Source organism: Lethenteron reissneri, chromosome 14 (genome assembly GCF_015708825.2).
Source record: "Lethenteron reissneri isolate LAM-NWPU_2019-01 chromosome 14, ASM1570882v1, whole genome shotgun sequence".
NCBI lineage: Eukaryota > Metazoa > Chordata > Hyperoartia > Petromyzontiformes > Petromyzontidae > Lethenteron > Lethenteron reissneri.
Window position 1 is genome coordinate 4,310,945 of NC_083792.1, and position 27,430 is coordinate 4,338,374.

The 27,430-nt window shown below is 45.2% G+C and overlaps 1 protein-coding gene across 1 annotated transcript in view; it reads left to right on the plus strand.

The window, feature by feature from the left end:
* Positions 1-27,430, plus strand: part of LOC133342269 (centrosomal protein of 170 kDa-like) — an 83,483-nt gene that overhangs the window by 50,549 nt on the left and 5,504 nt on the right. The window contains 12 exon segments of the mRNA XM_061551321.1: positions 883-989; positions 3,538-4,146; positions 5,660-5,839; positions 8,303-8,444; positions 11,970-12,160; positions 12,162-12,335; positions 12,337-13,720; positions 17,993-18,257; positions 22,118-22,280; positions 23,121-23,282; positions 24,538-24,626; positions 26,349-26,442. Of these exon segments, the coding sequence (XP_061407305.1) occupies positions 883-989; positions 3,538-4,146; positions 5,660-5,839; positions 8,303-8,444; positions 11,970-12,160; positions 12,162-12,335; positions 12,337-13,720; positions 17,993-18,257; positions 22,118-22,280; positions 23,121-23,282; positions 24,538-24,626; positions 26,349-26,442 (3,560 nt within the window).

Sequence of the window (27,430 nt, forward strand, 5' to 3'; positions counted from 1 at the left end):
GTGAGACTAGGCTCGAAGGAAAGCTGTCTCGGGTGTGGACCAATCAACTTCAAGGACAGTGCACATTATCAGAGTTATGTCTTTTGTTTGTATTTATGACTGCAGGTATTGCGGTCTATGCAAACATGACTCCTTGTAAAAAGGTGTCAGTTTTGTTGCCAGATAGAAGGGTAAAGAACCAATTATCATATTTTTACTGGCAAATGAGGTCCCCATAGTGTAGATGTTTGCCCCGAGCTCTCATACTCTGATGGTGCATTGTCTTTGAGTTGTGCGCCTTTTGGCGTCTTCTGGTCCAACCCATGTGAGACTAGGCTCGAAGGAAAGCTGTCTCGGGTGTGGACCAATCAACTTCAAGGACAGTGCACATTATCAGAGTTATGTCTTTTGTTTGTATTTATGACTGCAGGTGTTGCGGTCTATGCAAACATGACTCCTTGTAAAAAGGTGTCAGTTTTGTTGCCAGATAGAAGGGTAAAGAACCAATTATCATATTTTTACTGGCAAATGAGGTCCCCATAGTGGATTGGAGAGTAGTTTGGAACCGTGACATTCACTGGTTTTCAGCCAAGGTAGTCTTATAATTTAACAATTTAATTTTAGCTGCATACATTAATAATGCTAAAAAATCGTTCAAAATGTATTTATGATTCTTTCCTGAAATGTTTCATTCTACAACATTTTAAACATTCAAAACACTTCGAAGGATATGCATTTCATGAAAACATCGTGTGCTGTCATGTCGTGTTTATAATTACTTTTTAATTAACACCGTGAAGCCGGTGGCTTTTGTTGTTACGCTCGTTACTCGTCGCTGGCTGGCTTCCGTGTGTATTTGTCTAAAACAACCTTGCGTGCGTGCGCGTGTTTCTGGACCTGCAGGCAGCAAGCACAGGGATGGCACGAGAAGCGATGACGACGCAGAGAGTGACCCAAAGCAGCCGTCGGCTAAGACGAGTCCCGTGGCTGATGCCCCACCGGGCCCTAAGGTACATTCGAATGTCTCTCATTCAGCCATGGGCCGGAGCAGAAATCGGTACCACTTAAGGAAATATAAACGTTAGTAATGCATACTCTTTGGTTCTTTCGGTAAAGTCACGTAGGTATAAAATAAAATAGATCACAATGTTTCGGGCGCAACACAAGTGTCCGTCATCAGTTGGGAAAGCGTGGCCTGCTGCTGATGCAGACTGTTTTAAAAGGTTTGAAATGGGTGTAGCCCAAGGGTCAGACCAAGCTTTCCCACCTGGTGATGGATGCTTGTGTTGTGCCCGAAACGTTGTGATTTTTTTTTTTCCTACGTGACTTTACCGAAAGAACCAAAGCGTATGGATTCCTGCAGTCACGAAAGCTTCAAATCAAGATCGTTAGTAATGTATTTGTTTGACTTAAGAGTGAATTCCTCAAAAACTCGTTTTAAATGGTTATCACATCATTTATTGATGTTGACCACATATCTGGACATATGTGAAAAAAATCTTCATAGCTCATGGGATTCCTCCAAGATAAATAATGATTCTGCTTCTGATGTTGATTAATTGGAATTGCAAAAGTTTTTGAGATCGGTGTCGCCGCCCGTTGGACACTTGTAGTATTACCAACTGTAGTATTGTACCCGCAGCACCCAATAGGGTGCAGAGAGGGTTTTTGGAGGCGAGGGACATCGCACCCCACCCCTTTCCCCACTTCCCCTTCCAATTTACCGCGATCCCATCATGCCTCACTCCTCTGTACCTCATAGTCATGCCACCTCAGGTGGGACCGACAAGTTAACCCTTTCGATTTAAAGCTTTCGTGACTGCAGGGATTCATCTTCTTGGTTCTTTCGGAAAAGTCACGTAGAAGGGAAATAATAAAATAATAAAAATTAAACATAATAAAATACAATTCTCACGACGTTTCGGCCACAACGCAAGCAGCCGTCCTCAGGTGAAGAATGAAACACCATTCTTCACCTGAGGACGGCTGCTTGCGTTGTGGCCGAAACGTCGTGAGAATTATTTGATTATGTTTTAAATTGTTGTGGTTTCACGCTTCAACACACCGGTGGGCTAAAGCAGTGAACTAATTGTCTTTTGTCAACGTGACACTTTTTTACTGATTGGCCGTGTCGGGTGGTGGAGGGTTACGACACATTTATAAATAACGCGATCTAAACCCAAAAACGTTGATTATGAATATTTTATTTTAGCTTTTCTTTTAGCTTTTCTTCTGATTCCTTTCCGATGACGTACGTGTAAGTTAAGTATCTGGTCTGGGCTCATGGACTACATGGCTTGTGGGTGATATCACGCTTTAATTTTATGTTGTAAATAATTTTATTACGATTGTGCTATCGGCATTGCATCGCAAGACGAACAGGTGCCAGTGTACCACCCTGTCGGAGAACAGTCAAGGATGATAACTTTGCAGAACTACCTGTCATGTCAGTAGGCCTCCTCATCAACTCTGCTTGAGTCACATTCACAATGAAACTGGAATGCTTAATTCTCATAACTGGTAAGGGATACATTAAGTGAAAACCCAAATTTTTTATGTTTTCAATGGGGGTTGCTGCCAGGATTCAAACCCAGGATCTCAGTATTGCCAGTTCTGCTCTGATCTAACATGAACTTCCTCGAGTTACACAACTTACCTCCATTGGTATAATTTATCAGTGTTTCATTTAAGTTAATGTATTTATTATACATGCAGCACATTTGCGACGACACCATGGGGTATTATCCGCAATAATGTCTTAATTTTATGCTCTTATACATCATGATTTCGGCGATAACAAAAGAGTAAAGTAGATTTCTATTGAACGTATCGTCTGTATATTTTACATTCACCAACTACCTTTGATGAAACCAGATTTTTTTGTTCCATCCCATCGGCGTACAATGCAACACTTGAAAATGAATTGCCCACCTGATACATTTTTTGTTGCTGCCAAACAGAGCAGTCGCTACTGTTAAGCGATAGAAACAAATGATGATATGGGTGGTATGGTACAGATTGAATGGCAAATACTTTGAGCTTCTAGATTTGAAGTTTTCGTGACTGCAAGGATCCATACTCTTTGGTTATTTCGGTAAAGTGACGTAGATGAAAAATTAAAATATTAAATCACGACGTTTCGGAGGCAACACAAGCTTCCGTTATCAGGTGGAACAGCCACAGCAAAATTTACTGTAGTGAGTAGTACATTTTGCTGTGGCTGTTCCACTTGATGACGGAAGCTTGTGTTGACTCCGAAACGTCGTGATTTAATATTTTTATTTTTCATCGACGTGACTTTACCGAAAGACCCAAAGAGTATACTTCGAGCTTCATTCATGTGTTTGCAGGTTCTGCAGATTTTCACTGTAAAAAAACTGTTAATTTTGAAAAATATAGCAGCCATTGGGGCCTCTATCCATCAATAATTATTGGCAAAAACTGCTTTTCTGACAACATATGCACCTCGGCCGCCTAATGTTGTATTATAGCTCAGAGCTGCAATTTTGATGGCGAACGATATTTACCGTGCTGCCTTTCCCTTCCCACTCCCCCCAGGCCTTCACCATCGAGTTCTTTGATGAAGACCACCCTCGCAAGAAGCGCTCCTCGTCTTTCACGCACCGCGACGGGGTGCCCTTCTCATCGAGCAGCCAGCCCGACCGCTCATCCTCTCCAGGCCTGGCAGCCAGGGGCGCGCGCACCACAACCAAGACGCTGCCTCATCCGCTGCATCAGAATCAGCTGCCGCCTGCACCGCCCCCGCAGCAGCAGCAGCAGCCGCAGCAGCAGCCTCAGTACTTCTCCCGCGCTGGGTCGCACCGGGCATACAGCAGCATGGGGCGGCGCTCCAAAGTATCGCTCGACTTCCAGCAGCTAAAGAAGGACGTTACCGGTGGTGACGGCGGCAGTGGCGGTAGTGGTGGCGCAGAACGCAACAACGACACGGCTGGTTACAGTGTCGATGTCCGTCACGGTGACGGTACGCGGGCAAACTCGGGAAGCCGCGACGATGACGATGATGTCGACGATGTCCAAAGCGGTGGCAACCGCGGGGAAGACGCGGTCAGGGGCGAGGAGGACAACCACAGCGACGCCGGCACGTACACCATCGAAAGCGAGCTAAAGAACAAGGAGGAGGAGAGAGCTCGCAGCATGATCGACCAGGTGATGCCACGGCTGAGTCATTCATTCCCTTGATTAAGCTGTCAATTGCCGTGCAGTACTTTACACGCGTAAAAGCTGATTGCGAAAGCCTAAACGATCCCCTAATTGAGGTTATTGTGTAGAATTAATTGATCTATTCTGGCGACGTAGCTCAGCGGTAGTGAGCGACTTGCAATCTTGAGGTTGCAAGTTTAAATTCTACTTCTGGGTTACCTCAGCTCATCAGCCCTCTGGAGTCGATAGAAAGAGGTCCACTTGTGGGGTAGGTAACAATGGTTGTCTTACGGATAGACCCACCCCAACCATAGCAACGTGGAATTTCCACCACTGGCTTCATATGGATGTTGTAATCAGGACATGAACGCACCGCCTCAATGCTCATTTGCTCAGAAAATCACTTTGATTAACAGCGAGGCTAAAGCTCAGTTTGTGCTGCCAAGCTCGAGGTAACAAGAGTGCATGAAGTCATCATCAAGCATCATCATCGTTGTCATCACGAGTCGTCACCGCAGTAGTTTCACGTGTTTTTCTGTATCTTTTATAAAAACTTTCTATTTGCCGTGAAATAAATTGCGACGGCACTTCTTGTTGCCAATCGTATTATCTCCTCCACCTCTCTACACTGCATGCACGAGCACCTCCTTGTCCCCCACGTGCGCCTCGCCTCCCGATTTAGCACGGTTGGCGATGTACACTCTACAGTGCCACTCAAAATGCATGTGGACAAGTTAAATTTAAAGGCCCTCCTCTCAACTTGTTAGTTTTGGTGTAAAAGTAAACAGCTTAGAATGTCATTCGATATAGTAATAGGTTTTTACACTTTTACCTGGCAACAAACTTGACACCTTTTTACAAGGGATCATGTTTGCATTAACCACAACACTTGCGGTCAAAATGCAAACAAAAAGACAACTCTGATAGTGTATGCACTGTCCTTGAAATTGATTGGTCCACACGCGAAACAGCTTTTCTTAGAGCCTAGTCTCACATGGTGTTGGACCAGATGACGCCAAAAGGCGCACAACTCAAAGACAATGCACCATCAGAGTATGAGAGCTCGGGGTAAGCATTTACATTGAGACCTCCTTTGCCAGTAGCAAAATATATCTTGTTCCTGGCAAAGGAGGTCTCAATGTTATTCGATGTTTGTCAGGATCACCTCTTTTTCTCTGCATCTATGTCTCTATATTATGAATTTATATGTTGTGACTGTATTGCATGTTTTCAATTGAATGTCGAGGGATTCTCTTTAAACTTGCGGTGCTTCAGTTTAACAGCAAACAAAAAAACACCAGGAGGAGGGGTGACCTTGACGACAACACACTTATATATTTTGAGCATTCACTCTCCGATTAGCACAGTTGGCTACATATGGTGCGAAAGAAGTTCAACATATATGTACGTATGTGCCTACCTGTTCCTCCGCCATCCCACAACTTTTTCTACTCACGCAATATTCCCAATGCTTTGCCCTGCCTCCCCCCACCCCCTTCCCTACCTTGTCCCCGAGCAGGTGTTTGGCGTGTCCGACCCGCACGAGTACCCGGGAGCGGCCCCGCCAGCACGGCCCGCGTCCCAGACGCCGCCTCCGCCACCGCCCACGGCGACCGAACGTCAGGTCCGCAAGATGCTGCACTCCAAGAGCCAGTCCTTCAGCGGCGAGGAGTCCTTGAACTTCCCGGGCGGTGGCTCGGTAAAGGCAGCGCACACCCAAACGATGTTGGCCTGCAATAAAGTCCACATTTAAAATGTACTTTAAGTGTTTTTATCATTTATAATTCCCATAGACATTCCACTTCTGGATGAAGGCTTCCCAATACCACGTTGATCGTGGGGATTTTTTTGACCATATTTGCGGTTTTGTAAATGAGGGTTCGGTGCCCAGTATATGTTAAGATATCGCTCGTCATTGATAAGAATGGTTGGCTACGTACGGTGCAAATAAAGTTCACCATACAGTATGCCCGAGTTACCCTTAGTGACCTCAAATAGTTAATATCTTGGAAGCATAAATTTCGATTTAAAGCTTTCGTGACTGCAGGGATTCATCTTCTTGGTTCTTTCGGTCAAGTCAGGTAGAATGGAAATAATAAAATAATAAAATTTCTATTCTACGTGACTTTACCGAAAGAACCAAGAAGATCTTGGAAGGAATTAAGAGTTGAATCTGATTCGTACTTGTATGGGAGACCACATGGGAATACAGTAAAACCTTGGATTGCGAGCATAATTCGTTCCGGAAACGTGTTTGTAATCCAAAGCACTCCTATATCAGTTGTGATCACGTGACGCTCGGCAGACAAAGCGTATACACGTACTCCTCATATTGCAAGACCTCGCTCGTTTATCAATTTAATATTTATTTTAAAAATTTGCTCGTCTTGCAAAACACTCTCAGACCAAGTTACTCGCAATCCAAGGTTTTACTGTACCAGGTGCTGTATTCTTGGTCTACGAGGTGGCCAGGAGCTAACAGTCCAGCATTGGAGTCTTGAGCCAAGCTGTGCGGAGCTCTGAATGTTGCTCCTTATGTGTAGATTGTCTCTGGGTACTCTGGCTTTCTTCCACATTCTAACCACTCATTACTGGAATTGGACAAACATCCCAAAGCAGGACCTTACTGAAAAGCAGTATTGAGACTCAGGTTTTCCTGGGTAGGTAAAGGACATTTGACCTTTCACCAAATTTCTACGAGATGAAGACATTTGTTGTAGTTTGTGACGGGATAATAACATCATTAATACATGTAAATAAATGCTCGTCCTATGAGTAGGCTGGCCTCTGTCATAGGAATGTGGAATTTCCACCACTGATTCAGAGTCGGTGACGGAGTCACGTTCTACCCCAATGTTAAAGCATGGAGACACTCGGAATTACTTTTTATTTTACTTTTACAACAAATGTATTTTAGGATAGCCACGGTTAAAAACACCACTTTGTCATAATATTGTTTAAGGTGTTCTGCATAATTACATGGGTGTATTGTTTTTTTAAATGCACTTTGATAAACGTAATTAGCAATGTTTTTCATTAAACGTCCTTGTCAATAAATGGAAAGTACCGAGAAGAAATAAATTTATTCGTGAAAATGAGACACATTTTTCTTATCGCCACGCACACAGCCCTCGCCGAACAGACAACGGCATTCATTATTGGGTGCCTGGTTTGGGCGTGATAGAGCAAACTACAACATCGTCACACCACTTAATGTCACCTTTGGGCTTTTGTTGTAAACACAACGCATGACAACTTTTTATATCGCGGTGTTTCTCGACGTGTTTCCACACCTTGCTTTTTCCTTTCTGTTAAGGCGTCTGGCTTGCCAAGTGGTTACAGCATGGAAGTGAAAATGTAATTTCTACTGTCACCTTTGACTGAACTTTATTGAATCATCAGTTCCGCTTTTTGCCCCATGGCTTATAGTGGACTTTTTGTGTGGAAATAGTCACAGCGAGCGAAACGTTTTTCGCGAAATTGCACCTTGCTTTATAAATAAAAATACCCATGTTCATCCTTGTGATGCACTGCTCACTTTCAATACTGTACCTTGAGGTGTAATGTAGATACTATAATAAACCCAAATTGTGTAGTATTGCAAATCCTTGCATATATTGTTGACTCTGGCCACTTTGATCAGTTACAATGGATTTTTGTCAATGTGTTCTCTATTTTACACATGTTAGGTGTGCATTAGTATGCTCGGTTTGAATGGCTCAAAAAAGGCAAAATACTGATCATTGGAATTGGCTTAACATCTCCATGTACTATCCTGAAATATAATATAAAGACTGAAAAGTTCCTGTTTTAAATTCTGCCATATTATATATTAATAGTAGGGGTGAAATAATTGTCCCTTTCAATTATGAAACAAATTGTCAAGATTCAGGGTTGGAATTCAAGAAACGATTCTGTTTTTTTTTGTTACTTGGCGATGAATGGTAGCACCTCTAGTGGCAGTAGGGATTGCAGGAACCCATTACTTGGAACGTATACGAATATGAAACATTAGTATGCATGCAACTGTGAGCTTAATATTTGATACGAGTGTGGAGGGTGGTATTGGCGAGTAAAATATAAATTCATTAATTTATGTGTCACTTGACTCGCAATACACGGACGTTGTGCGACCGGCGTTCTCGTGAATGTGCGACTGCAGGCAGTGCAAGCGCCTATGTCTGCTGGGAGCCCTCGCTGGGTGTCTCGCTGGGCCAGCCTGGCCGCCACCCATGCCACTGACCAACCCGAGGCGCCAGAGGTTTCCCGTGAGCGCAGCCTGCCCGCCACTGCCGGAGACCGTGGTCAGTATGGCCAACTCCCCCACTATCCAAGGGTGATGTGGGGGGAGAGAGGTATGGGGGGAGAAAGGTGTGGGTGGAGGGGTGGCTTGGGCAAAAGAAAAACGTGGATAACGCGTGCATATGCCGTACAACTATATTCTTGGGTTTTTTCGGTAAAGTCACGTAGGTAAAAAATTAAAACTAAAATTAATTAAAGTAAAATAAAAATCACGACGTTTCGGAGACAACACAAGCTTCCGTCTTCAGGTGGAACCGTCACAGCACGATAGCTGTATCAAGTAAGAGAAATTCCAAGAAAACAGTCCTTGTATATATACTGGTTGAGGGTGGGAGGAGCCAAGGTAGGCCCTGAATATTGTTTTTGTGAGCTTCGGAGCGGCTGAAGCACAGTACAAATATGTTTATCGTTTACCGACAAAGAATGAGGGGTTTGTATGTATGGTGAACTTCTTTTGCACCGTATGTAGCCGACCATGCTAATCGGAGGGGTGGATACCTAGTAGAGTGTCGTCTGTTCTCTGTGGGTTTATAAAGTAATCGGTCCACTTGCAGACGTGTGTGTGGCTAAGAGGGCCCTGAGTCATAGGCCCGCGACAGGTAAGGAGCAGCTAACCATAATTTTAAAAAAATTAACCCGTAAAAACAAAGTTTTTCACTATAAATCCTTTATATCCGTGTTCAATGGGCCACAACCCAGCCCACATTGGTCTTTGAAACGGGCGGCTAGAGTCCTCTCGTCCTCTGGCTTGAGATGGCTGCCACCTATGGGTCAGATGATTGCCTGCCACCATTAAGCAATTGGTAATTAAATATAATAAAGAATTTACCTAAAAAGTGTAAAATTTTGGAAAAAAATTTTCACGAAAATACATTGTCACGACCACGAGTCTGTGTGCAAAATGTCAGCTCGATTGGATCACGGGAAGTGGGTTAAAAAACGACCGAAAGATTTGCACGGTCGTAAGCGCGCAAGCAAGCAAGTGAACTTAATATAAAGGATTTAAAAATATCGGACACCTTTACGCATGCACTTGTTTATTTCCCAACGTTTAGTTCACAACTTCAAATACTTTGGCCCTTGGGTGATGGAGGGTTCGCTGTAGTTCATGAAGTCTGCCATCAATGCCATTTTATATATATATATATATGCCAGGTTTTACATCCAGGTTGGCTTGTTCCAGCGGCTTTAACCTAATGTTTAGTCATTTCTACACAGAGGTTGTCTGGTTAAATTTCGATTTAAAGCTTTCGTGACTGCAGGGATTCATCTTCTTGGTTCTTTCGGTAAAGTCACGTAGAAGGGAAGTAATAAAATAATAAAAATAAAACAATAAAATAATTCTCACGACGTTTCGGCCACAACGCAAGCAGCCGTCCTCAGACGCTGTCGCCTCGACAGACCTGGTTTCACCTGAGGACGGCTGCTTGCGTTGTGGCCGAAACGTCGTGAGAATTATTTTATTATGTTTTATTTTTATTATTCTATTACTTCCCTTCTACGTGACTTTACCGAAAGAAACAAGAAGAAGGTTGTCTGGTGTTGGCAAAACACATACGTTTTCTAAGATGCATTATATTCAACTTACAAACCAGGCTTCTGTTTCACTGAGTGGCTGTGCATGCCTTGTGTTTACACTCACACATGTGGCACAGACACAAGTCTCCGAGGACTTGGGCTTTCTGGAAAAGTTTTTTCCAATAGTGTTTGTTTCAGCAGGGCAAACACTCAGACACATTTTGGCTTCAAAACTCAATTGTTCAAAACTGGCACCAGTTTTGAACTCTCATGGGTTTTTTCGGTATTGGTGATGAAACAGACCCATGCGTGTTAATTTATTTAGTGCTTTATTACCCCACATCCTTCTAAGACAATAACACATTTCACACATATCATGGGACCTTTTTGGCAGTATTCAAGGTATGAAAAATAAGAATGTTTTACCCTTTCTAGCAATAAACAGGTGTTAAGATGTTCAAACACCAAATCGATATATTTTTGGAAGGAATCAAGTCTGCATTGACCACACAAACTTGTGGTGAATATGCAAACAAACATGCTTTGATAATATATGCATTGTCTTTGAAACTGATTGGTCTACACCAGAGACAGCCTTCGTTTTGCCCTTTTGAACATTTTCATGCCCGTTTGATCATCTTACCACTTGTTGTATTGCCAGAAATTCTTGTTTTTCATACATTTCATACAGTTTGTACTGGGCTGAAAGCGTTCCCACCATGTGATTGGAGGGCTCTTGCCTATAACACCAAACAACCTGAGCAGCATTTGTTTACCACGAGGTACCCGACTGATGAGACCCTGACTTATCAAATGCCGCTGGAAAATATTGGTCCGAAAGGCCAGTAGGTTGATTCTATTTGCTGTGGACGTATAGCCCTTTTATCAGGCTGCTGCTGGATGAGTGCCTCCCCACACCAAGCTGGTCACCAGGGTTGTTTGACCAGACATGGTCAGTGTGGGTTCATGAAGTCAGGAAGCATAGGCATGAGAGCATGGAATACAAGTAGTCCTCTACCCTGCTGCTGCTCTATATAAGAACGGGAGACAGAGCAGAGCCTCACCATTCTGGCGAATTGCCCGATGATGCTGGATGCAATTACCAGCGAAACGTCGTACTCAAAAATTGTAAATGTTGTGGTTTCACGCTTCAACACACCGGTGGGCTTAAAGCAGTGAACTATTTGTCTTTTGTCAACGTGACACTTTTTTACTGATTGGCCGTGTCGGGTGGTGGAGGGTTACGACACATTTATAAATAACACGATCTAAACCCAAAAACGTTGATTGAGTCCTCTACTTACGATGGAGATGCATTACGACGACCCCATCGTAAGTCGAAAATATCGTAAGTCGAAGATGGCCTAGCCTACCCAGGAGTCTTAAAGAATGGTGATAATTTATCAAAACAGAGCAATTAACAGTACCTTACTGTATAAACTATATACTGTATGTATTATTAATTACAATACTGTATTGCACAGTAAAATGTAAAGTAAAAAAAACAAGGTAAATTCTTAGCCTACCTATATGAACTGCAATTGAATAGAAAGTTTTTTCAGGAAACAATCCTATCTGCTCTAAAATCTTTTAACATGCATTGAACGTATCGTATCGTGGTAACCTTAAAATGAAATCGCTAAAGCTACGTATCACACAAGCACTGAACGTATTGTAACGTATCATATTGTACTGTACTCACCAAGATTCTATCCATCGTCTGCATACTTGAACGATGTTAGGTTGTTGACAATTTTGTCATATCGCTATCGCCATCGTAATATCGAAATATCTCGGAGACTACCTGTATAGTACAACAATTGATTTTGCTGCAATACCCTCTACTGCCAAACCATGTAGCCCACGTCTTGTTTTAGTTGTTATTCTATCATTTATTAACTTTTTAGGGGTGGCAGTAGCTAAACGGACAGTTTTTTCACCTATCATTAGTTCAAATGCAGGCTTATTATATTGACATTTGTTGTTGTTGCCTGTGCCTTCTGTGTCAGATGGTGACGTCAGCGAGTCTGCCTACTCGAACAGCTCCGTTTCGCTGACCTCGGACGTGGCCCTGAGCGTGTCCGGCGTCGGGAGGAGACATCGCACTCTTCCGCAGGCTCCCGAGCGGCCCAGCTCCAAGTCTCCGGACCTTCGTCGAGACTTCACCACCTCCGACGTGGTGGTGCTGGACAAACGCGACAGCGCCCGACGGCTCGAAACGCGCGCGCGCCTCCGCCAAGGGCGGCGCCGCCGCCGTCGTCATCGACGACACGAGGCCCTCGTCGCACGCGCAGAGGGCCGACGGAGCTCCCTCCTACGGCGAGAGCCCCGCGGAATCCGCGCACAAGTACGCCGGCGTCAAAGGGCGTGAGCGCTGGGGGGGACTCGGCGGGCTCCTGGACGGTGAGCAGCATCGCGCCCGGCAGCTCGGCGGACTTTGACGGCGCGGCTGAAGGGCCGCGCGCGCACACCCACAACCGCACCCCCAGCGTCGGCGAAGAGCCGCTCGGCGCGCGGCTGAACGCGTCCCTGGCGCGCGTCAAGTCCAGGGGGAGGAGGAACACCCCTGAGCCGGCACCTCCAGGGCCACGGGACGAGGATGATTTCGCACACGAGAAGCACAGACCCCTGCAGAGGAAGGGCAGCTTCACCAAGGAGCGGCCCAGCAGCGAAGTGCCACTCGACGAGATCCCGCAAATCAACGGAGGCCCCGGCCCCAAAGGCGCGAAGAGCCCCGGGGCCGTGTCGGACACGGCCTACCTGCTCAAGGACACGGAGGCTGCGCTGCACTCGCTGGAGGCCAAGCTCCACAGAGGTTACCAGGAAGACAAGGCCCGTGGTCGCGGGAGGCACGGCCGGGCCGACGACCCCCAGGGTAGTAATCAGACGTCGCCGGCCTCGCTCGAGTCGGACGCCGACACGGCCAGCAGCGGCACGTCAGCCAGCCTCGTCGCAGACAGCAACAGCAGCAGCCACGGTGAGCAGAAGCCGCTGCACAGGCGCAGGAGCTACAGCAGCCTGCACAGGGAGAAGGCGGTCGTAATGGGCACCGTATCCGCCGACCCACAGGCCAAGGCGGTGGCAACGACAGCGGGTGATCTGAAGCACAAGGGAAGGCGCTCCGAGCCTAGCTACAGCAAGCAGCTGCAGAAGGGCATCAAGGCTGCTCTGCTCGCCACCGGCGAAGGTGCAGATGACGACGACGATGAGGACCTGAGGCTTTCGCGATCGGGGATCGTAGAGCCGTACGATCAGAGCCACGCAAAGTCGTCGGCCGGACGGGAAGACCGGAGCCAGCGGCCATCGCCTGGTTCGAGCACAACCATCTCCAAGCCGAGACCCACTCGGGCTTCGATCCTGCGTCGCGCGCGGCTCGGAGACGCGTCCGACAACGACGCCCAGGCCGAGGTGGAGACGAGCAACAAGCAGCAGGCGTCCACCTCCAAGCGGCCGCCGTCTCGGCTGGACATCCTGGCTCAGCCGCGGCGGAGGACGGGCTCGTTCACCGCGCGCAGCACCGACGCGGAGAGCTTGGCAGCGTCGCGTAGTGGCGGGCGCGCGTCGGTTGCCGGCGGCAAGGGCTCGACGGGGGCCGCGGGTGGAGGAAGCGGTGGTGCGGCGGCGGCGCCGGGTGCTGCTCGGAGCAAGTCATTCCGCGAGCCAAAGTCGGCGGGGTCGGTGTCGCGCTCGCAGAGTCTGTCGCGCGGTTTCGACCAGGGCAAGTCGCGGTCGAGCAGTGTCAACCGAGGCTCCGCCACAGGTGAGTGCCGGTGTCAACGGCCCTCATCCCAACTGCGATTCATTCTTGCCGTCATTGACGTAACTACGCGATCGCTTGGTGGGCTGACTTTGGGGTGGATGTGGTAGATGATCATGCTATCGTCCGTGTAAGGTCACCCCCACCATTGAGGCCATGAGTCGGCCTCTGAAGGCGCAAAGTAGGCAGCTGACTTTTTTTGTTATAGTTTTATAAATAAATTGGCCAAGCAGTATAATGACAATGTTAATCATCAGTGATTCTCAATCTCAAGTGGCCCAACAATTGTATTACTCTAGACTTGCAAAAGAAATTAAAGCAGGTAACACCAACCAAGTTAAGTAGGCACATTATGAATAAATAACAATGCCAATTATTTACCCAAGATTAATTTTCTAGGAGAGTCCTGGATGTTTGGCCAATGCTATACCTGAGGAGTTGGCATGTTGTAGAAATCTAGTGGGTCCAGAGAAAATCGACAGAAAAGAGGTAACATTCACCACTACCATCTACTAGATACCTCAAATCAGTTCAATTCCCACACGAGGTTTTAGATTGATAATTATGTTTAAAGTTAATTTTCTAAATGGCATCCACCACACCTGGCATTCAGGGCTTTTAGAACCTTGTTCTTGAGTTAGAAACTGGTTAATATGTCTGTGAAATCAACCCTGCCCGTGCATTGGTGTGTGGGACATTGTTCAGGTTTAATTATACTGGCTTAACCAGAAATCTAGCAGGTTGCCTGTATGGGCAGGAAACGTGGTGATTGTCATGCACTGTACACGTTTGCTATCCACTTAGTTTATTTTTTAACCACAGGATTCCAACTGCATTTTTCGAAGCTGCAGTCTTTCCAGGTGTCGATTCTTGACGCCCTCTGAATTCATGCAGTGCATATCGTAGCATCTGTCTACGTTTGTGGCTTAGCAGTGTATGGGTAATCATGTGGCAGAGCACTGCAGGGGTAGGTAAACATTTGAGGTTTATTTTGCAGTCCTCCATTCTGGCAAGTTTAAAAAAAGAAAAATGGCACGACATAATTATCTTGTTATAAGTAGCACCGTAAAATATCCTGCCCATAAAATTTCTATCTTTGACTTGCACAACATTTGCCAAAGAGCAGTGTGGATAGTGCATTAACATAATGCAGTCTCATGATAAATTATGGTTATATTCTCATTTAAGGCCTGATATAACTCAACAATATATCAAGCTATGACTAGATGTCACTCCTTTCAAATGTAAAACATAAATGCCTGGCTAATCTAAATACAAGGTTATAATTTCCTTTCGTGGTCTGTTAGAATTATAGATCATAATCTCTCTGAACTCCTCTTTTTTTACATAATTGGGGGTATTTTTTTCCGCATGCATCACCCCTTAATACGACCACGCTACGCTTGAGCCAATACAGATTCAGGGGGTCTGTGTCTTAAGTTCAAGTTTTCATTTATTAGGTATAGCCCTGTGAGCCATTCGGCTCTTGAATTGGGTGCAACCGCAACAAACAAAAATGTGCCACGTTGAAATGCCACAGAGTGATGCCCGGTATAGTAAACAGATTGCTTCTGTACTACGCTGCGTGAAGTGAGGCGAAGAATTGCAGTATGCAAATTCTTTGAGTCTGCCAGAGAAATAATTCATGAGGGCAATGGATGTATTCTCTGGCCACGGCCAATGTCACAACCGGAATGAATAATTGAAACATAGTTGGTTGGTTGGTTTATTATAACCTGTGGCTCCGAAGCCGCATGCGGCTCTTCAAGGACTGCTTTGTGACCGTTATTTATTAAGGACCAACATGCATTGCGGCTCTTGAATTTTTTTTTTAAACTGAATTCGAAAAAAATGCCGTCTCTTGTTATTTTAGTCACCGTCCCCTGGTCTGTCTCTAGCAACGTCACACGTACTACAGGTTTTACTATTTTGATGAGCGTTTAATCACCCATCTCCACTAGAAATATGCAGCAAACAAAATCATCAATTAACATGCTCACGAAATTGACTCTCTTTACATTAGTTTTTTTTACGACTTGCACTTTACCTCTTTGGGATTATCTACAGATCATATATATCGTAAAAAAGGTTATAACATCCAATTATTTTCTGCTCAGCAACAGGAATTGCCTTTCATAATTTTACAGTTTTACACACATTTCAGTCACACAGTCAACAAGTGCTGAATTTGCGCTCCACAATGCCATTGACAACAATGCGCAGCAAATGCACTTCGCAATGGCGTTTAATAGTTGGCAGTGCTATCTTCAGACCCTGTTCACATTCCTTGATGATTTTGATGATGATGATTATTATTATTCTACTACAATTATACTATTAAAACGTTCATTTCATGAAAACAATATATATACACACACCAGTAGCTAATCGTAGCAAACCAATTAAATGTATTCCCAGGTTGGCATTCCTACGCGTCACGATTGGTTGTAAAATCTAAATGATTTTTATGCTCGCAAGGCTGCCTCCGCAAGGCCCCACATGTTCTGCTTTTAAGTGACGCAAATTAACGGTGAAGCGTGGTCCTGGTGGCAACAACACCATCGCAATTCTACGTGATGATTTAGATTCGATTTATTTCAGCAAGGAAGGGCCCAATGAGCTTGCTAGGCTATTTCATGGGCATCCTGTGACGGTACGGATATTACACAGTAAAGATCTTAACATGTAGGCTTTCGTGACCAATATTATTCATAATATAGGTTTTTGGGTCAGATCGCGTTATTTATAAATGTGTCGTAACCCTCCACCACCCAACACGGCCAAACAGTAAAAAATATAATTACAATTATCAGCGAAACGTCATACTCAAATTTTTAAATGCTGTTGATTCTCTCTACAGCACACCGGTGGGCTAAAGAAGTGAATTATTTTGTCCTTTGAAAAACGTGACACATTTTTTACTGTTTGGCCGTGTCAGGTGGTGGAGGGTTACGACACATTTATAAATAACGCGATCTGACCCAAAAACCTATATTATGAGTAAAGATATTCTTGACAATTATGGTTACATAGGTCGCGATACAAACAGTGAGTATCGGTATGTACTTAAAATTAGTGAATGTTCTTTTCCGAACAAAACTATAGGAAGGAAAAAAGTGTAATTTAACAAAGCAAACACAATCAGTAACCGGGAACCCTAGGTATGATCTATATAGACTCGGGCTCACACATCTCTGCCGATTATTTATTAGAGCTACGTATATGAAGGCACTTGAGTTTCAGGAGTGAACGGAGGTTTCTCGTGGTCGGAAATGATTGAATTCCAAAATCCTGTGCGATAATGGTGGTTTAAAAAGTATATTAACCATCGGTAGTAGTGTTCTACTAACTCCAATCTTGTAGCTACACACCTACTCTTTGTGTCCTGGGCTGTCAAGACGCATGCTTGAAGCTTTGTTATTGAGAAACAATGACTTAAAGTTACAGCCAGGTGCACCATTGTAGCACAAAAGTGACAACTCTTGACGTATTAAAATATACCGCATTGGCAGACTTAGCTCGAGTGCAATATCAAGCCCCTGGTGGTAACTTTAAAGTTTATTTTTCCCTCTTCCAGGGTGTCAAACTCATGTTGGGGTAGCCCTGGGACATTCTCTCCTTGAGAATAGTCACTTGTTGTTTGTTCTCGTTATTACGTTAACCTGACCTCGGCATAACTGTTGGGCTGTTTTGTTTTTCAACTGGTGCTGCATGTTGAAGGTGTCCTGTGTTCTACCGAGGGGTTTTGGTCATTCTGTTTTTGTTTTTGTCTCCTATTTGCTGTGGATTTGCACTTCCCTTCCCTGTGTTCTCCACTACTCCTGGGTGCTGCTTTGCTTTTGTACACGCGCGTGCCCATGCATGCACGCACACACACACGGACATGCTCACCCAAACCACAACATTCCTCACCGCCCCTCTCCACCCTCGACGCTCGCACCTACCTCACGAGAATGAGCAACGCACGCTGCTCACATCACCGTGCATGCACACGCGTGCAAATCGCACACGTGCAAATCGCACACGTGCAAATTGCTTGCCTTATCGCACGATGACACGCTCGCGTATTTAACCATACACGTACCCGCATGTGAACGTTGACGTATTTGCTCACTAACACAAAACTCGCGTACCCGCACGTGAATGCACATGCACGTACGAACACTCAACCCCCGCCCCACACACTACCCCGCATGTACCACCGGCATGCTTTACGCGCCGACCCCCGCAACGAATGCACGCGGCCCCCCACGCATGCAACGCCGGGCACGGCAGGCACTCGCTGGCGCCGCTGCCCCACAGACTACACCTCCACGTCGGAGGAGGACTCGAGCTCCCCTAAGCACGCCACCGCCGCGGCCCCCCCTCGCGTGCGCCCCTCCCCCACAGCTGTAGCAGCGGCGGCGGCCGCGGCGGCGGCGTCGTCGCGAGCCGACCGGGCCTCCTCCTCCGCCGTGGGGTCGAGCAAGCGCCGCTCGCGTTTGCCCGACGATGATGACTACATCCGCGACTGGAACAACCACAGCGAGGAGATCGCCCGGTGAGGAGCGTGGCGCTGCGAGGGTCGGTGTGGTGGCAGCGGAGGGATTCCATTTGACGCTTTCTAATGAAAGTCGGGAGTGTTATTTTGTTAGCTCTGGCCTGTCCATCTGTACCGGCAAGTCCACGATTACTCTTGTAAAAATAATGCCCATTACCAATCGACATTTTGTGTCAACTTGTGTTGCTACCGAGATTTGCCCGACAGAAAACTGGCCAAATGGATCAAAGGGTTGGCATAAACTCCGCAATGAAAAGAGCAGCACTAAATAGACAGCCTTTTTGGCAAAGGAGACGATGTCACATGTCACGTGCGTGCCTCTTATCTCCATGACATTATTACCCGTGATATAATATCACTGTGTCGCATGTTGTGCGCCACGTGATGGCATCTAATTTTTCAGCTTTAGAGGTAGTATCGCTAATTAAACACTTCCAAGGACAAGTACTTTTTGGAAGGCATTATAGCATCCATGCATGTGCATGATTTTTCTTCATTTGAAAAAATGTTGCTGGTTACCGAAGTATATTGCAATCTATTCGGAACTCTACAGTGAGCATTGCATCACCCTGTCTCGGGGAATGGCTCTGTAAGATGAGGCGACGTCACAGAATATCACGAGGTTTCTTTATCTGCACTAGGGTTTCACGCCATTTCCATGGTCTGCAAAAGGTGTTCATCACATGTCAATAAAACTGAAAATATGAAGTCATGGAGCTAGTACTTGGCCAAATGCAGTGAACAAAATGGAATGCAATGGCCTTTTTTGTGCAGTAATTGGTGACTGGGCTGAAACCATCAACTTGCTGCACTGGAGAGACAGGTTTAATCACAGGTGTCTGCCCAGATTCGAACCCAGCGGTCCCAGCTCAGTAGTACTACCCTCCGTGCGACCTGACCATTGGCCAAAGGGCTGTACAAAGAAATAATATAAAAACATATAACCATGTGTTTGTTCACTTAAATGGGCTAATAAATAAATTAAATGTGATTCCCTTGGTAAATATATCATCCAGTACAGGAGTTATTGCTGGTTTTACACGTAGACTTTCGCGACCAATATCTAAACTAGAGTTTTTTTTTGGTTAACGCGTAAATATAAATGTGTCGGTAAAACCGCCACCACCGACCGACAGCCAATTAGTAAGGTTTGTCACGTGAACAAAACATGCCAATTTGTGACTAGTACAGCACGTCAATGTGTCGGTTGCTAGTTGTAATTACTGGCGAAACGTTGTACTCGAATTGTAAATGTTGTGGGTTTACTCTCCAACACGTCACAAATTGGAATGTTTTATTTACGTGACAAACCATACTAATTGGCTGTGTCAGGTGGTGGTGAGATTAACGACACATTTATATTTACACAATCTAACCCAAAAAATCCTCTGATGGAGAAGTTATTGCTGTTGTAAATGTTTTGCAATGCCTTGTATTTGCCAAGATGTCACAATCCAAGAATTGGCAGCAAAGAAGTTAATAGCACTTCTGAGATTGCAATGCTGGTATCGCAATTCCTGCAAGACAATTGTACGATGTTGTTTTACGCGGCATCAATACGCGAACACGCGTATACTGAAATCTTGATCCTGTGAAAGTTGGATAAAATGTGCGAAGTCATCAACACCATCATCAGCCAGTGCTACACTCACAACACTCAACGAATGGTTCCCTTTCAACAACTACGCCACAGTTCCAAGTCTTGTTAATTGCTCTCCTTTAATAATGAAACTACGTTAAAACCCACGGAATTCGTTGACACTGAAAACAAACGTGACTATCAATAAGCTTTAAAATGGCCTTGGTGTAGGGGTTGTCTTGTAAAGTGCTTTACGATTACACTTTTTCATGCTAATATGGTTTTCAGAAACAACACAGTTATCTTGAGTGGCAGGTAAAATGAATGGCCTGAATCGGTTTTGCACCATTCTATCATCCCGTCAGGTTTTGGGCGTAATGTTAAGTGGCTTCATTTACACGGCACTTTACGCTCTTCGAAAGAGTCGCGTGTGTCGTTAAGAAGGCCATAAAGTATAGCCGACGGTATTATTTTACTTTTTTTTATTGAAAACATCCCAACGGTGACTTAAGGTTAGTTTAGAAGGCCCGAAAAAAGATTGTTTGTAAAGCGTGAAAGGGTGAATGTTTAATTCCTCTTCTTAAAACCTCGTATCAAATTAATCATAAACTAACATAAATTATAGGAAATTAGATTTTTTCATCATCAACAATTGTCTTTCCACTGCTGGATGAATAATTTTAAAGGTCTTGCATTGCCACAGGCTTTCACTGCATGGACTCATCTCATCATTCCACCTTTGCGTTAGTTGATTTCCTGGGGATGTTTTACCCTTTTCTTTTTTATTTCATTGACCATCATTCCGAATATCCTGAGTCTCAAGACTCATACGCTACAGCAATTTTACTGGAGCGGTTACACCTGATGACGGAGGCTTGTGTTGCTTCCGAAACGTCGTGATTTAATTTTATTTAAAATTTTTACCTACGTGACTTACCGAAAAAACCAAAGAGTATGAATCCTTGCAGTCGCGAAAACTTCAAATATCAAGACTCGGTTTGATGAGGGTTCTTCCTTGGAATGTTGGCTAATTATATGCAAAGGGTGTTTTGCGTGTGCGTAGAAAACCAGAGTACCCAGATAAACCCGAGGAATACGAGGGGATAATACTGAATGCATGGGTTTTCAAGCCCATTATTTTACACTCCCTTGTAAGTAACTTGCAGCCCAGTAAGTTTGTAAGTGTTACAAAGCGACGTGATCCACCAATTGTTCCCTCCAAAGCACTGAATTATGGGTGTGTACCAAAATGATGGAACAAAACATTTCTGATAACAATCTTGAAAGGTAACGCTTTCCCCTCCACTCCTAGGCAATCCCCCTAATGCGCCGGATGTGGTGACACACACACCTGCAATCCGTGCGGTTGGTTGAAGGGGAACTTAGCTCATCTCACTTGTCCGTGAGACGCGTGTGCACCGCAGTGTTACGCGTAGACCGCTCGCCATTCTGAGCAAACCTTCATCATTCTGAAATTTCATACGACACACGCAAAAGTACGTAAAAATGAATTGTCCGTATGTACCAGGTAGGGCCTTCTTTAACAAAATGCCTGACACGTGGGCTTTATTAATATTATTAACCCCAGAGTTATTATTCGTCTGTGAACTGGCCTCTGAGTTCAAATTGTACCATTTCCACTTCAAATTTACGGTCACCCCTTCGAACATATCCCAACTTGATTTTTCGGAAGCCATCACAGTAAAGTGTGGATATACGTACTCAGACATTATAATAGTGCTCTCACGATGGCTGATGTAGTTGCGGGGAGCGGTATTGTAGCGGTTGGCGTGCTGCGCTATGAACCCAGCAACCCGAATTCGATTCACACTTATGGCCAACACCAGTGACGATTATCTTAACCGGTCCTGGGCCTCCCCGAGGTCGACTCGGCCTCAAATGAGTACCTGGTGCGGTGTGTAGAAACATCACCACTGGGGAGACAAAGGCGGTCGGGCGTGGTGTTGGCCACCCACCCCTTCGTCGACTGTGCCGGCCTTGATAGGTGCTCGCTATAACAGCACTTGCCACCAACAGTTTGTTAAGGCTATATGGGGGATCTTTGTCTTTGGTGAATTTTTCACAACCGACGTGGCCACGTCTTCAATTCCTGTCGAAGCATCTGTTTTTCCTGGAACGGCTGTTTTGTCAGGCTTATGCGGGGCTCTGGTGCCCGGGGGTTTGTCACGTTCCCTTCTTACCCATTTCCCCAAAAAGTGCGTTGAGATGCAATAGTATTTTTAACGCCTTTTAAAAGCGTCAACTCCGATCCCCATTGCAGAATCAGCCAGGACCTGGCAAAGGACCTGGCCATCTTGGCACGCGAGATTCACGAAGTGGCCGGCACCGAGCCCAACTCCGTGAGCAGCAGCTCGTCGGCTGCGGGAGTGGCCGTCAGCGATGGGCCCCCCTCCCCCGGTTCCACCATTGAGGCCAAGGAGCAGGTGAGTCAGAGGGTCAAACTGTGGCGGTCGGCAATCGCTGGGTGTGGTAGTGCCGGCGGCGATGACGACGACGATGGTAGGTGCTTGTATTGCGGTGGCTTGCTTGCAGGGCGTGGTGTGTGGATTATGCAGAGGCGTGGCCATATTGTCGGCATTGGCTGGGTGGCGCTGTAGTTGGTGTTCGACGTGTAATCGTATGGGGGCCCAGTGAAAATCCAGGGGGTGACTTGGCTTGGCACTCCTCCGTTTGTGATCAAATTGAGTACTCCTTGTGGAAAGTTGGCGCAGTGATTGTCTCAAGCCCTGGGAATGTGGAATGTCCATCGTTGGCTATGTCATTTGCAAAAACACGCTAAGTAGCAGCACACTAGATAATGGAACAACTGTATGTCACCTGAATTTTTTAACTGATTGGCCGTGTCGGGTGGTGGAGGGTTACGACACATTTATAAATAACGCGATCTAACCCAAAAACGTTTATTATGAATTATTATGAATGTTTTTGTTTGTTCTGTTTAACAGTTTACATCTTGGGTTAAAAGCATTAATGCAACAGCTCTGTTCATGTCTCTCTCTGTCATGGAGCTGTATAGATGATCCCATCTGAATTTTAAAAAAAATGATACCGGGCAAATTGAGTAATGGGTTATCCAAACGTTTACAATTATAAAAACAGTAATAGTGGATAAGCAATTTTGCCCAAGACGATGACATCACCTCCCAATGACGACGTGTGGCATCGTTTGGCGACATCACGCGCCATGTGACGGCTCGTTTTTTTCTTAAGTGGTACAGACTCCGTGCACACGTGTCATTTTCCTCGTTTATTTATTTTCCCAGCTCGTGCAGAGGATAGCAGACGAGGCGATTAATTTCCGCAAAGTTCCCCCACACTCGTTGGCTGACGGACAAACCACCTGCGGGGCCGAGGCGCCTTACCGTGCCGGGGAGGGCAGCAAGCCCGACTCTGCAAGCAAACGCAAGACGTGGACACGCGACGAGGTAGCGCACTTCTGGGGAGGAGGAGAGAGTGTCTGAACTGTGGGCAATTACTGTGCGCAGGTCTACGATGTTGAGTGAAATGTGGAGTGTTCTAATCGCACCTCCGATCAGCATGGTCAGCTACGTACGGTGCGAACCTCCTCCTCGCTTCGCGATCATAAACTACATGAGGACTTACCACAGGAGATGTGGACAATGTCTGATGCACGAGTAGCAATGATTACAGACAGAATTATCCGCACTGCAGCTGGGACAAACTGCACGCTGGACCGCACCGTGAAAAGTTGCCCCTTGTATCCACCTTTTTCTGGCGGGCAAACAAAGGTTTATTCCACATCCAATAATGTTCTTGACTGGATATCAAAACTTGATCAATTCTTGTACATCATTTCTCATGCAAGAAGGAGGTGGATGGTGACAGTTCAGGATCCTGAGGGACAGTGACAGAAAGGGGATTTCCTTCGTCTAGCAGTGGATTGATCATGGCTTCTAATAAACACATTCCTGCGGAGGGAGCTGGTAGGGTCCACGGCGGCGTGGTGTATTCCGCAAATATGCCCGACTGTGAGGGCGGGCACAAGCCGGCGTGAGTAGGTTAAACGTTGAGTTTTATAAGGGCACCACGGGGTGACCAGCCCCTCCCCACCCCTCCCACCCCCCACCCAGCCCCTCCTCACCCTCCCCACCCAGCCCCTCCCTGCACGACGGACGCACGGACACAATAATCCCCTGTGGGCTGGTGTAACCAGGAGGTTCCTACCAGTATGCTACTGCTCAATCTTTCAATGTTTAGAACACCCACATACAGAGTATCTAAGGTGACAAACGGTTGTATCACCAGCTGTGAGTATCGTAGTTAATAAGATTTCTATTAATAGCAAAGCCATGAAACCGGATACTATTGTTGAAAACGGAATGTGATCTTTAGAGTGGTCGATTTGCACCGTAAACCACTGACAAAGTGTTTTTTTTCTTTAAATAAGTATCTTTATAGTTCTTGAACATATGGAACATAAGGCTGAATAATGCCTGCTCCAAAAGACATGAATGCTTTATGCCATTGTACCATTTGTATGCCACCAGCCAAGGCTGCTAGTCTGGATTTTGAACCAGCAGAGTTTGAAATGAAGAGACAATCGCACAATCTCAGAGCTGCTGTCACCCCTGTGTGACACGTTGACATTTGAGTGTGCGAAAAATGTGGACTGCGTATTGTTGAAATAAAAGGATTTTTTTTGTCATTCTGGCCAAACAGATGCAGCTGGATAACCTCATCCTGTCCTCCGTCGCACAACTGTCCCAGAAGATTCGCAGCAACACTGACAGAACGGCAACTAAAATGAGGTGTGTTCAGTTAATTTACTCCACGTTTGCAGAGTGCAACCGCGGATATGACTTATTCTGGCCAGGTAAGATTGCAAGCTGTACCAAGCTAAAAAAAAAGTTCATTGAGGGAGCCTCCTCTGTTCTTTAGAATCACTTTACTGTGCAAGGAAATGTACCGATGGAATTTCACAAACACGCATATATTCGGTGCCAGCGCTTTAACCTACGCGCGCATTATAAAGCCGTCTTTAAACATTTACATTATGCAAGTAACTTTGTTGCATTCTTAAATCCTTGCACAATTTTGAAAACTTCATTTATTAAGAACTGCTTTTTGCATTTAGTTTGTTGTCCTTCCCCCACACATCCGATTAGCACGGTTGGCTACGTACGGTGTGAAAGAAGTTCAACATACATACAATAGCCTGTGTTAAGCATTGCAGCTTCATTGTTTTTTTTTCGGCAGTGCAGTTGTACAAAGCCATTAAACTCAATTACAACCCATAGAGATGTATAATAATCTAGAGGGGTGGGGAGGCCCGATCCACAGCCTGCCACGAGGTCCAGGCAATGAAAGGCATCCACGTGGCCTGCGGGTAAAACAATCTCTAGGTGAAATGGATTATGCTAACATTGTTATTACAGTTTTACACAAGCAATGTCATAGTGGTTGTTGGTCTTCAATATAATTCGAGTCGATTGGTGGAACAGCAGTTAGCACATTGCATTCTTGGCTATATCTAACTTCAGTGGAAAGCAATGTCTGAACCAGTCCTGGGCACCTCCATTTACCAACTCGCCACTGACCAGTGTGGTGAGGTGTGGTCAAACAACCTCCATGACCGCGGTGGAGCAGGGGTAAGCCTTTATCTGGCATTTAATTAACAAAGGGCTATGAAAATATAAAATATGATAAACTTTTAGCATTTTGTATTTAAAATAATGAGCAGACTTATTCATCTAGGACGGTCCTATATTGGGATCTTGGGAAAATAAATTTTTCATGAGTATGTAATGTATATATGTTGGACTTCCTTCGCACCATATGTAGCCAACCGTGCTAATCGTAGGTGCAGGGGAAGGACAACAAGAAGAATAATGAATGGTAAATGTACAGATTTGAAGCTTTGGTGACTGCAAGGATTCATACTCTTTGCTTTTTTCGGTAAAGTCACGTGGGTAAAAAATAAAATAAATGAAAACAACTAAATTAAATCGCGACGTTTCGGGCGCAACACAAGCGTCCTTCTTCAGATGGGGACAACGTAGCGAAAGCACAACCGCTTAAGTGTGTCAGACAACCTCAAGGACAATTGTATTGAGCCCGAAACGTCGTGATTTAATTTAGTTTTCATTTATTTTCTTTTATTTTTTACCTACGTGACTTTACCGAAAAAACCAAAGAGTAAGAGTACAGCCCTTTTGTCAGTCCTGTCTGTCGTGTCAGTTACGGGGGCTATTTGACCATACTTCACCACGCTGGTCAACGCGTATTGGTGAAGGTTGGTGTCCCATGACTGGTTCAAACACTGCTCGTCACTGACAGTGACCGAGATTCAAACTGTGGAGATCATCTGGTTCAACTCACGGCGCACTAACCCTTTCGCCACCGCTCCACGCCCCAAGTTTGTAATCATCTCAAAATGTGTCCTTGTGTTGTTAATGGTCTTTTGACAATGACAACGTCACTTGGAGGTTTGAGTTGTAAAAAAAGTCACGAGTGAAATCGGCTGTCCGTAGGATCCTGCTGCGGGATGAGGAGAGGAACTGGCCGGAGATCGAGTCTCGTCTCAACTCCGACAGCGAAGTTCCGTTGCTGAAGACATCCAACAAGGTAGAGTAATCTTTTTTATTTTTTTTTATGTTTTACAGTAAAACCTTGGATTGTGAGTAACATGGTCTGCGAGTGTTTTGCAAGGCGAGCAATTTTTTAAAATAAATATTAATTTGATAAACGAGCGAGGTCTTGCAATGCGAGTAGTACGTGTATACGCTTTGTCTGCCGAGCGTCACATGATCACAAGTGATATACGAGTGCTTTGGATTACAAGCACGTTTCCGGAACGAACTATGCTCGCAATCCAAGGTTTTACTGTGTTACAACAACATGGGGCATCTTCTTGGTTTTTTCGGTAAAGTCACGTAGAAGGGAAATAATAAAATTTAAAAAATGTAACATAATAAAATACAATTCTCATACTAAAATACAAGTGAGAATTGTATTTTACTATGTTTTATTTTTATTTATTTTATTATTTCCCTTCTACGTGACTTTACCGAAAGAAACAAGAAGATGAATCCCTGCAGTCACGAAAGAAGTTTTAAATCGAAAAATGAAAGGGGCTGCGTCCGCTGCCCCAACCAATTGTGGAACTCGCGCAAGGGAGAATGATGACGATTTAAATGTGGAGGGGGAGGAGAAGAATAATGACCAGCACACTCAGGGAAAATCTGGGAAGAGGGAAAAGACGAGGGAAAGAGTTTTCTTATTTTATGAATTGCAGAGGACGGTGGCGCAGATGTTTCACGGGAAATCTAGAAACGCTCAACAAGAAAAAACTTGGAGCCAAGCTTCGTACCTTTTGCAAATTGCATGTTGCGCAGGTCTTCTGGACACAACACGAAACAGGAGCATCATTTAAATGATTGATAACATCTTGATGGAGATCAAGAAAGAGCCCTGTTGGCACACGCTGTCTAATGGCAGTACCATTAAGGTTAATTACCGTGTAATGTCAACAGATTACCTTAATTATCTGTGTGGGAAAACGGAGCAGATTGTTCAGCATTAAATTTGATTGACATCGCAAACACAGGTGAGG